The sequence below is a fragment of the Manis javanica genome, chromosome 5 (genome assembly GCF_040802235.1).
Source record: "Manis javanica isolate MJ-LG chromosome 5, MJ_LKY, whole genome shotgun sequence".
Classification (NCBI taxonomy): Eukaryota; Metazoa; Chordata; class Mammalia; order Pholidota; family Manidae; genus Manis; species Manis javanica.
In genome coordinates this window covers 89,244,277-89,256,811 of record NC_133160.1, presented here as the reverse complement: position 1 = coordinate 89,256,811, position 12,535 = coordinate 89,244,277, and the positions used below count along the sequence as shown (strand labels likewise).

At 36.8% G+C, this 12,535-nt stretch overlaps 1 protein-coding gene across 8 annotated transcripts in view; it reads left to right on the top strand.

Moving 5' to 3' along the window:
* Positions 1 to 12,535, top strand: part of BANK1 (B cell scaffold protein with ankyrin repeats 1) — a 328,379-nt gene that overhangs the window by 116,378 nt on the left and 199,466 nt on the right. For all 8 annotated transcript variants that reach the window (XR_005061796.2, XR_005061797.2, XM_037020171.2 and 5 more), the window contains exon 5: positions 2,843 to 2,982. Coding sequence is in view for 6 of the 8 variants with exons in the window: in XM_037020171.2 (XP_036876066.2) it covers positions 2,843 to 2,982 (140 nt within the window). In the remaining 2 variants the exon portion in view is untranslated. The remainder of the gene's footprint in view (positions 1 to 2,842; positions 2,983 to 12,535) is intronic.

Genomic DNA, 12,535 nt, shown 5'->3' with positions numbered 1-12,535 from the left:
GAATACGTTAAACTAGAAATAAATATTAACCAGTTTTTTTTACACAAAAGGAGCAGAGTATTCCTCTGGTACCTGAAGCTCAGCCAGAAAAATATTTTACACAGCAGGATGACAACCAATTAAAAGTTGTAAGAAATATAAAGTGTATCCACAAAGATGTAGAATCTATTAATTAAGAAACTGTCACTGGATAATATAAATTATAACTTAGTATTTCATTAAAAGAGCATGAAAAATACTTTAGGATGTGCCACTGTCATGCTGAACCTGCTTAGAAAAATAACAGTTGATAAGAAATTAAGAAATTTTTCTGAATATTATAATTGAAGAAGATGGTTTTAACATATATTAAATTGATACTAACTTTTAGGCATGAACAAGGTTTTGAAGCCACTGACATTTAATAATAATATTCTAATCAAAAGAGTGTCATGTTGATTTCAGTTCCCATGGAAACATTAGATGATTTCACTTAAGGTTTACCATATAGTAAAGGTCTAAACTTGGTTCATAAAGGAACACGGCTTCTCATACAATGGAAATACAAAAAGCAAAAAGCTCTTAAAAGTTATTGGATTTGTGGAATATCTATTTTATGAAATTAGTGAATTTAGTTAAAACTATTCACATACACCTTTGGATTTTATTTTCCCTAAATTAGTTTGTCCCTCACTGAAGGACAGCACTTAAATCATGGAGGCAGGGAAGGTTGATAAGAACTCTTGAACGGCCTTGAACTAGAGATTTGAAATTTAAATAGAGTTTCATTTTTACAATTGCTTCTCAGTAAGTAAACTTGATTATGTATCTATGTTTCATGGGACCAAGGAGTTCCATCTTTTTCTTCCATTATAAGCCTGTTTTCCTCTTCAGAGCTGACTCTAAAACCCTTGCTTGGTTTGGTGATCTTGACCTACATTTGTGCATACTTCCAGTGTAAATGTTACTTGCCTACTTTAGTCTGGATAGAAACAGCAGAATCTACTTTCCCCCTCTTCCATTTGAGTCCTTAAATTAATTGGTTTTATTTTTACTGAAGAGCTATAAAATGTAGACACCACAGTGACCACAGTTCAAGTAAAATAACAATCAGGCAGTAGAGGGTACTCTTCATGAAAAAACTAGTTCAGTAATATATACTTATTACTCTCAACCATCCAAATCTAGAAGGAACCCTACTTTATATACAGGTAGTAAAGGTAGTAATGGTAACTAGGTCTTGATATAATAACTGACATTCAATAGATATGAAATGTAGACAGCAAAGACTGTACTAAAAGGGCATCTCTCGGAAGAATTACTCTAAAATAAACATCATTACCAACAGATTTAATGGTAAAGTTTTGAGTCAACTAATCACTCAAGAAAATCAGAATAACTTTGTTCATTTTCATATTAGATTCTAAAGAAGTTGAAATACTTTAAGTATCCTGTATCAAAGAACTACCAAGCAAATCTTCTCACCATATCTCTCATGACTCATCACCTGACTTCCTTTCAGAAGGCTAATGACCATTGTAAAACTCTCTTTTCTGATAAAAAAAATATATCATTATTTTCTTTCAAAACTGTCATTCTGAAATCTACTGAATTGATTTAAATTGACACCAGTAACTTGAGAACCATCTTTACCATTTGTGCACAGCTTTAGCTGATGAGATGTACTTTATCACTTAGAGTATTTTGTTGCAATTTCTCTTAGATGCTCTATTGGATGGCTATTTACTTTGGGAAGAGAACTTTTCTACATATACTTTCCTATTAATACAGATTAAGTGTCTGGTGAAACAATGTGAGAAGAAGGTATTCAGCTTCTTGATGTCTTAAACTTCAGATTGCTTTTGTTGACTTTAAATTTCCCTGAGCAATATTATAAGAGGTCCTTTAATCTCTTAAAGAGATTAAGTAAAATTAATGCTTAAACCTTAAGAACTTTCAAATATTCAAAGTTTCATCAGGTGACCAAGGTTAGACCTGGCTTTGGTCTTACACTTAATGGCTTGCTTATTCCAAACCCCAGATGTTTTGGTAACAACTTTCCAAGAGAATTTGGGAAATAGCTCTGTGACAAAGAGTGAAAGTTTTTAAAGTGTGTTTTGAAATTGAATTTAAAGACCTAAATTTTGTTTACTTTTGTTTCAGTAAAACACAATAACTTTTCTTTTGAAATGATTGTTTACTGTTATTCTTTCATGGTAAGCCCAACATTTTGAGGTAACTTCAACTCTCTTGGTATGTTAATGCAGAATTCACAGGGCAGTGTACCAGTCACTCTGAACAACTTGTTCACAAAAAGGTTTTGGATGAAGATGTAGTGTAAAGAGTACTTAAATAGCAGGGCATTAAAACTTGCCTTCTCAAGGATTGTTCACTGTGGTCAATTGACTAAAAGTTCTATAATTTCAATCAACTCTACTCTTTCTTTCCAAACACAGTTTTGAGAAACTGGCCTATAATTATGGGAATTTTCTTTGAAAGATTAATAATGAATACCCAACTTTTAATGAATGGCTGCACTGTTCTAAATTCTAAAATATAGAGATGATTACTGATTATTCCAAAAAAGGAGATTAGTAGTATAGAGAGGGAATTTAGTACTTTGCTTTTATTATAACTTTAGCATGTATTCTGATCTTGTAAAGTTTTATTTAAATAATTAACTATAAAATTGTATATCTATGTTGTGGTTTCTAACTACCATGGACAAAAAGAAACATTTAAGTGCTAAAAGTTACTAAAATTGTTATGAATTCTTAAAGCCTTACTTCATATTCCCTAAGATATAATAATGTGATACATGCATTATATACTCAGCTCCTAACTTTCATTTGTGTTTTATAAGATTTTCCAGCTGGCCCTGTCAATGTCCATATCTACTGTGATGGAATCATTAAGGCCACAACAGAGATTAAATACTATACTACAGCAAAGGCTGTGGGATGCCAATCAAGAATGGGAGATTCAGGAGATGGTGTGTGCCAGGTAAGCTGATCTTTTCCATGAAGTTAATGATAAGTTAAGGGGCTAATGCTGGGTAACACCATGCATGCTTTGCTGTACAGTCTGAATGTTGGTTGAATAAGAATGAGTCACTGATTAATAGCATCATCTTCTTTGCTGCAGAAATACAGATGAATTAGTTTGCTTGATGCAGGCCATTCCAGATAATGTCACCAGGAGACAGGTTATCCACAACAAAAAAACTATTGTGATTAGCTCATTTAAAGCTGTTACAGAGCAGACAAAGAGAGATGGAAGGATTAAAGAGAACTCTTAAGAAATGGATATCCTCTTTATCCAGATCTAGACATTATAAAAGAAATGTCAGATCATCTGATGCTTTGAAGTTAAGGAGTCAAACCAAGAATACCGCCAAAAAAGGAACGTGTGGTGTTAATCTAGAAATTATTTTCATATGGAAATTTCAACCTTAGTGTGGTTTTCTTAGTTTCATTTATCACTGTTCTCTGATAGTGAAACTTATTGTTTTAAATTGACAATGTTAATTAGGAATTCCAGAAAGGCTAAAATTTTTTGGGAAGTGCATAAAGAGGCATTTTCAAGCCCCAGGTTGTTTTTCTGTATGACAAAGTGTTATGCAGCAACGAGGACTTGGCCAGGGGTTTCTCTTTTTTTCAAAAGATCCATGTTTTTCCATGCCCTCATGGAGGTAGAATTGCATTTTGATTAGTTTAATTTCTGTTTTTTATTTTGTATTTTTTGTTATCTGACCAACAATAGATGAAAAAGTTGCTTAATATGGAACTTGTATCCTTTAAGTGCTTTAGTCCATCAAATTTTCAGAATGAAATAAATGTCTTTTTGCTATTTGATAATTAGAATTATAAACTTGCTTAATTAAGTGCCTTGGTTTTGTGGGTATGCGAAAGGGTAAAGTAAGTAGAGGCACAAAAGAGGTATCTCAGTTGAACAACATAATCTTCAAATTTCTAACAAAACACTATAAGATGTTACAAAACCATCAGTGATAGTGTGGTTGGCAGGTTGTCACAAAGCCTTATGTGTTTAAACTTGTTTGGAATTGGAGGCCTTGTTATTTATTTTGTGTGACACATTTTTTTTTTGAGAGGGCATCTCGTATTTATTGATCAAATGGTTATTAACAACAATAAAATTCTGTATAGGGGACTCAATGCAAAATCATTAATCAACCCCAAGCCTAATTCTCAACAGTCTCCAATCTTCTGAAGCATAATGAACAAGTTCTTACATAGTGAATAAGTTCTTACATGGTGAACAGTGCAAGGGCAGTCATATCACAGAAACTTTCAGTTTTGATCACGCATCATGAACTATAAACAATCAAATCAGATATGATTATTCGTTTGATTTTTATACTTGATTTATATGTGAGTCCCACACTTCTCCCTTATTATTATTATTATTATTTTTAAATAAAATGCTGAAGTGGTAGGTAGATGCAAGATAAAGGTAGAAAACATAATTTAGTCTTGTAAGAGGGCAAATGTAGATGATCAGGTCTGTGCCTATAGACTAAGTATTAATCCAAGCTAGACAAGGGCAACAAAACATCCACGGATGCAGAAGATTTCTCTCAAAACAGAGGGGGTGAGGTTCTAAGTCTCACCTCTGTTAATCCCCAATTTCTCTCCTGATGGCCCCCCTGCGACTGTGCCTGTCTTAGGTTGTTCCTCCCTTGAGGAATCTTACCCGTCTCTGGCTAACCAGTCATCTACCGGGGCCATACAGGGAAATGTAAAGTTGGTAAGTGAGAGAGAAGCCATATTGTTTGCAAAGGTTAGCTTTTTACTTCTTTGCAGATTTATGCCCTGTGGCTTTTGTGCCCAGCATTTGTCTTGAGGTATCTTTACCAATTGGAAGAATTATGATACTCGGTAATTTTCTATATGAAGCATGAATTCTACTAAAGGGTTGTAATTAGGAAGGAAGAAGAGAAGCTATAGAAGTAGCAGACAAAAGAAAACATGGGAAGATTGATTATTTCTTTGACATATCTTCTTGTAGAGTAACATAAGCATGTATACGTTATAAAGTACTAATTAAATTGCATACACACATTAACATAATAGGAATACAGTTTCATAACCAAAGCAGACCTACAATTATCAGCCATATCCAGTGGAAACAAGAAAACCAGTTAGATACCCTAGGCATTTGTGAAAACTTATCAGTGATATGATGGATATTATCTAACTGAATTTGAATAGTTTGAGAAAAATCAAACAAATTAAAACAACACATTCCTGGGAACTCTTCACATCCCATATGTTCTTCTAACAGTAGATAGTCTATAGTCGCATGATTTTGGAGCACTGCAACTTGCACTTCTCCTAATTCTTGGTTGAGTTCCGACAGTATAGATCCAGTCAAATTTGTTGTTTTACTGTATGCACAGGCCAGCTTAGATATCTCCTTCTTCATTCCAATGGAAAGTCCAGGAACCGGTTGGATGAATGCAGCTACAACTGCAATAGCGACAGGGTCTTTACTGAAGTTTTTTGATGATCATCTTCTGGAATGACTCCTCCAGAGGATGTTGATGTTGGAAGTTCTTCTTCATATCGTATCTTAATTCGTTTTCTGGGTAACCAAATTAGGCTTTGATCCTCTGTATAAACACAAACAAACCCTTTGCCCACACTTTGATATGACCTTTATACCATTGTGAAGAACCTATTGGAGATCACCATGCAGGAACTGCTTTTTTTTTTAAGAGAAAGAAATATTATCAGAAAAATGTACTTCTAGAGCTGATCATCTGACACCCTTTAAAAGATCAAAATTAAGGATATGTAAAGCATGCATTAATCATTGATTTGCAGTTAGTTTTATCTATCAGGGAGTAATCCCCCTTTTCTTTCTCTTTTTTTTTTGTTATCATTAATCTACAATTACATGAAGAATATTATGTTAACTAGCCTCTCCCCTATACCAAGTCACCCCCACAAACCCCATTATACTCACTGTCCATCAGCATAGCAAAATGTTGTAGAATCACTACTTCTCTTCTCTGTGTTGCACAGCCCTCCCCTTTCTCCCACCCCCCATTATGCATGCTAATCATAATACCCCCTTTCTTCTCCCCCCCCTTATCCCTCCCTACCCACCCTCCCTCCCCAGTCCCTTTCCCTTTGGTACCTGTTAGTCCATTCTTGGGTTCTGTGATTCTGCTGCTGTTTTGTTCCTCCAGTTTTTCCTTTGTTCTTATACTCCACAGATGAGTGAAATCATTTGGTATTTCTCTTTCTCCACTTGGCTTATTTCACTGACCATAATACCCTCTAGCTCCATCATGTTGTTGCAAATGGTAGGATTTGTTTTCTTCTTATGGCTGAATCATATTCCATTGTGTATATGTACCACTTCTTCTTTATCCATTCATCTACTGATGGACACTTAGGTTGCTTCCATTTCTTGGCTATTGTAAATAGTGCTGTGATAAACATAGGGGTGCATCTGTCTTTTTCAAACTGGAGTGCTGCATCCTTAGGGTAAATTCCTAGGAGTGGAATTCCTGGGTCAGATGGTAAGTCTATTTTGAGCATTTTGAGGAACCTCCATACTGCTTTCCACATGGTTGAACTAATTTACATTCCCACCAGCAGTATAGGCAGGTTCCCCTTTCTCCACAGCCTCACCAGCATTTGTTGTTGTTTGTCTTTTGGATGGTAGCCATCCTTACTGGTGTGAGGTGATATCTCATTGTGGTTTTAATTTGCATTTCTCTGATAATTAGCGATATGGAGCATCTTTTCATGTGTCTGTTGGCCATCTGAATATCTGTTTTGGAGAACTGTCTGTTCAGTTCCTCTGCCCATTTTTTAATTGGATTATTTGTTTTTTGTTTGTTGAGGTGGGTGAGCTCTTTATATATTTTGGATGTCAAGCCTTTATCGGATCTGTCATATACAAATATATTCTCCCATACTCTAGGGTACCTTTTTGTTCTATTGATGGTGTCTTTTCCTGTACAGAAGCTATTCAGCTTAATATAGTCCCACTTGTTCATTTTTGCTTTTGTTTTCCTTGACCGGGGAGATATGTTCAAGAAGAGGTCACTCAAGTTTATGTCTAATAGATTTTTCCCTATGTTTTTTTCTAAGAGTTTTATTGTTTCATGACTTACATTCAGGTCTTTGATCCATTTTGAATTTACTTTTGTGTATGGGGTTAGAAAATGGTCCAGTTTCATTCTCTTACATGTAGCTGTCCAGTTTTGCCAGCACCATCTGTTGAAGAGACTGTCATTTCCTCATTGTATGTCCATGGCTCCTTTATCAAATATTAATTGACCGTATATGTTTGGGTTAATGTCTGGAATCTGTAATCTGTTCCACTGGTCTGTGGCTCTGTTCTTGTGCCAGTACCAAATTGTCTTGATTACTGTGGCTTTGTAGTAGAGCTTGAAATTGGGGAGTGAGATCCCCCCCATTTTATTCTTCTTTCTCAGGATTGCTTTGGCTATTCGGGGTCTTTGGTGTTTCCATATGAAGTTTTGAACTATTCCAGTTCGTTGAAGAATGTTGCTGGTAATTTGATAGATATTGCATCAAATCTGTATATTGCTTTGGGCAGGATAGCCATTTTGATGATATTAATTCCTCCTAGCCAAGAGCATGGGATGAGTTTCCATTTGTTAGTTGCCCCTTTAGTTTCTCTTAAGAGTATCTTGTAGTTTTCAGGGTATAGGTCTTTCACTTCTTTGGTTAGGTTTATTCCTAGGTATTTTATTCTTTTTGATGCTATTGTGAATGGAGTTGTTTCCGTGATTTCTCTTTCTATTGGTTCATTGTTAGTGTATAGGAAAGCCACAGATATCTGTGTGTTAATTTTGTATCCTGCTGAGAGTTTTTATCATGAATGGATGTTGAATTTTGTCGAATGCTTTTTCAGCATATATGGAGATGATCATGTGGTTTTTATCCTTCTTTTTGTTGATGTGGTGGATGATGTTGATGGATTTTCGAATGTTGTACCATCCTTGCATCCCTGGGATGAATCCCACTTGGTCATGGTGTATGATCCTTTTGATATATTTTTGAATTCGGTTTGCTAATATTTTATTGAGTATTTTTTCATCTACATTCATCAGGGATATTGGTCTGTAATTTTCTTTTTTGGTGGGGTCTTTGCCTGGTTTTGGTATTAAGGTGATATTCTTGGGTAGTTTTTTGATTGCCATTTCAATTTCTTTGCTCGTAATTGGTTTGTTTAACTTTTGTGTTTCTTCCTTGGTCAGTCTTGAAAGATTGTATTTTTATAGGAAGTTGTCCAATTCTTCTAGGTTTTCCAGGTTGTTGTCATATATAGGTTTTCATAGTAGTCTTTAATAATTCTTTGTATTTCTGTGGAGTCTGTCGTGATTTTTCCATTCTCGTTTCTGATTCTGTTGATGTGTGTTGATTCTCTTTTTCTCTTAATAAGTTTGGCTAGAGGCTTATCTATTTTGTTTATTTCTCCAAGAACCAGCTCTTGGTTTCATTGATTTTTGCTGTTGTTTTATTCTTCTCAATTTTGTTTATTTCTTCTCTGTTCTTTATTATGTCCCTCCTTCTGCTGACTTTAGGCCTCATTTGTTCTTCTTTTTCCAGTTTTGATAATCTTGATGTTAGACTATTCATTTGGGATTGTTCTTCCTTCTTTAAGTGTGCCTGGATCACTATATTCTTTCCTCTTAAGACTGCTTTCGTTGCATCCCACAGAAGTAGGGGCTTTGTGTTGTTGTTGTCATTTGTTTCCATATATTCCTTGATCTCTATTTTAATTTGTTTGTTGGTCCATTGATTATTGAGGAGCATGTTGTTAAGCCTCCATGTGTTTGTGAGCCTTTTTTGTTTTCTTTGTAGAATTTATTTCTAGTTTTATACCTTTGTGGTCTGAAAAGTTGGTTGGTAGAATTTCAATCTTTTGGAATTTACTGAGATTCTTTTTGTGAGCTAGTATGTGGTCTATTGTGGAGAATGTTCCATGTGCACTTGAGAAGAATGTATATCCTGTTGCTTTTGGATGTACAGTTCTACAGATGTCTATTAGGTCCATCTGTTCTAGTGTGTTGTTCAGTGCCTCTGTGTCCTTACTTATTTTCTGCCCAGTGGATCTATCCTTTGGGGTGAGTGGTTTGTTGAAGTCTCCTAAAATGAATGCATTGCATTCTATTTCCCCGTTTAGTTCTGTTAGTATTTGTTTCAAATATGCTGGTGCTCCTGTGTTGGGTGCATATATATTTAGAATGGTTCTATCCTCTTGTTGGACTGGGCCCTTTATCATTATGTAATGTCCTTCTTATTCTCTTGTTACTTTCTTTGTTTTGAAGTGTATTTTGTCTGAGACTAGTACTGCAACCCCTGCTTTCTTGTCTCTGTTGTTTGCCTGAAATATGTTTTTCCATCCGTTGACTTTTAGTCTGTGCATATCTTTGGGTTTGAGGTGAGTTTCTTGTAAGCAGCATATAGATGGGTCTTCCGTTTTTATCCATTCTATTACTCTGTGTCTTTTGATTGGTCCATTAAGTCCATTTACATTCAGGGTGACTATTGAAAGGTATGTACTTATTGCCATTGCAGGCTTTAGATTTGTGGTTACCAAAGGTTCAAGTTTAACTTCTTCAGTATCTTACTGCCTACCTTAGCTCGCTTATTGAGCTGTTATATACACTGTCTGAATATTCTTTTCTTCTCTCCCTTCTTATTCCTCCTCCTCCTCCATTCTTTATATGTTGGTTGTTTTATTCTGTGCTCTTACGTGTTTCCTTTAACCGCTTTTAGTGGGTAGTTGATCTTATTTTTTGCCTTTATTTAGTATTTGGTTGGTCTGCTTTCTTTGCTGTTATTTTGTTTTCTCTGGTGACATCTGTTTAGTCTTAGGAGTGCTCCTGTCTAGAACAGTCCTTCTAATATACCCTGTAGAGGTGGTTTGTGGGAGGCAAATTCCCTCAACTTTTGCTTTTCTGGGAATTGTTTAATCCCTCCTTCATATTTAAATGATAATCATGCTGGATACAGTATCCTTGGTTTAAGGCCCTTCTGTTTCATTGCAGTAAATGTATCATGCCATTTTCTTCTGGCCTGTAGGGTTTCTGTTGAGAAGTCTGATGAAAGCCTGATGGGTTTTCCTTTATAGGTGACCTTTTTCTCTCTAGCTGCCTTTAAAACTCTTTCTTTGTCCTTAATCTTTGCCATTTCAGTTATTATGTGTCTTGGTGTTCTCCTCCTTGGGTCCTTTCTGTTGGGAGTTCTGTGTATTTCCGTGGTCTGTTTGATTATTGCCTCCCCCAGTTTGGGAAAGTTTTCAGAAATTATTTCTTCAAAGACACTTTCTATCACTTTTTCTCTCTCTTCTTCTTCTGGTACCCCTATAATACGGATATTCTTCCTTTTGGATTGGTCACACAGTTCTCTTAATATTGTTTCATTCCTGGAGATCCTTTTATCTCTCTCTGTGTCAGCTTCTATGCGTTCCTGTTCTCTGGTTTCTATTCCATCAATGGCCTCTTGCATCTTATCCATTCTGCTTATAAATCCTTCCACATTTTGTTTTTCTTCTGTAATCTCCCTCCGGACATCTGTATTCTCCATCCAGACTTCATCCCTTAGCTCTTCTATATTTCTCTGCATCTCTGTCAGCATGTTTATGATTTTTAGTTTGAATTCTTTTTCAGGAAGACTGTTTAGGTCTGTCTCCTTTGCAGGTGTTGTCTCTCTTATCTTTGTCTGCCTGAAATTTTGCCTTTTCATGGCGATAGAGATAGTTTGCAGAGCTTGCACGGGTGACGGCTGGAAGAACTTCCCTTCTTTTTGGTTTGTGGCCTTCCTCTCCTCAGAGAACAGCGACCTCTAGTGACTTGTGCTGGGCAGCTGTGCGCAGACAGGGCTTCTGATTCTTGCCCGGCCGCTATGGAGTTTATCTCCGCTGTTGCTGTGGGCATGGCCTGCCTTGGGCTGCTGCTTCGATATGGTAGAGCCGCACTGGAGGGGGAACTTCCGGGAGGCTATTTATTTCTGTGAGGGGCCTCCGTGCTCCCTGCTGCCCAGGGGGTATGAGTGCCCAGAGTTCCCCAGATTCCCTGCTGGACTAAGTGTCCCAGGACGCTTCCGTCTGGCAGTGGGGTCCCTGTCCCTTTAAGACTTCCAAAAAGCACTCGCTTTTCTTTGTCCCCATGGCACTGGCTGTGGGTACCCGATCACAGGTCTTACTGTCCTGTTTACCTATTATCCAGGACCCCACGCATGCAGTGTGTCTGCGCTCTGGTGCAGATGGCTAGGGCTGGCTATTTAGCAGTCCTGGGCTCCCTCTCCCTCCCCGCTCTTACTCCTCTCCTCCCGCCCGGAGCTGGGGTGAGTGGCGCTCGGGTCCCGCCAGGCCAGGGCTTGTATCTTACCCACTTCACGAGGCACTGGGTTCTCGTAGGCGTGGATGTGGTCTGGATGTTGTCCTGTGTCTTCTGGTCTCTCTTTTAGGAAGAGTTGTCTTTGTTGTATTTTCAAAAATATATGTGGTTTTGGGAGGAGATTTCTGCTGCTCTACTCCCACCACCATGACACATTTTTCTATTAGGGCTCTCCTTCATTAAATGACATATTTTAGAACAATGGAAAAGGTAAAAAATGTTTGAGAGAAGGATGAGAGTAAAATACTCTTTGTCCAATTGGGAAGTCTGAGGACATTTGACAAAATGTCTATGTTGTAATTGCAAAGCAAGAACAAAAGTTATAGCTTGAAATACAGATTTTTTCATTTTCTTGGAACAAGTCTACCTTATGTTCTGCTTAAATAATTCTGTTCATTGAAAAAAGATTAATAAAAGTCATATATTTCATTATCAATATTCAGTCAACAACATAAGCATAAAAGTAAATAGTCCCCAAAACACATTTTTTATGTTGGTTTTATCTCTGAGTGGGAAAAATCCCAAAATACTTTGTATATAGTAAATTAAATATCATTTATGATTTTTGTGTAGCTATTCAGAATGATCTAATATGCAAGTCATGGTTTTTTCTACAGCTTGAATGACTAAAAACTTTTTTTCATAGTTCTCACATAACTAGAGAATGCTCTGTTTTCATTTTCACCCTCAGTACTGGAAATGAGAGGTAAGAAGAGGTTAGGATTCTCCCCTCATTTTTGGGTTTGCCTCTCTCCTGGTGGCCTAGTAAAATGAAGAATATTGGACAGTCACAGCTTGATTCAACTTTCACTGTCAGGAAAGAGCCGCTTTCACCTTGAGGCATGAGTACTGAGGTAGGATCACTCAAACTTGGTGACAGCGGACCACAGCGTGGTAAGAAATGACATGGTAAGAAGAGGTCAGGTTTAATTTGTAAAATTTAAGATAGGCTTAGATGTTCGCTACTGTCTTCCAAGCACCTAGACATGTGGGATTACATCAAATTCTGAGACAGAGATCTCAGCTCAGACTGAGCTATATTACCATACCTGAATGCAGGACAAGTCTGCAGTTCAGTCAGTCTCCAATCAAATTGTAGACTAGGTATGGCATGGGATTTGTCTAATCCCCTGGCATCTGACCCAC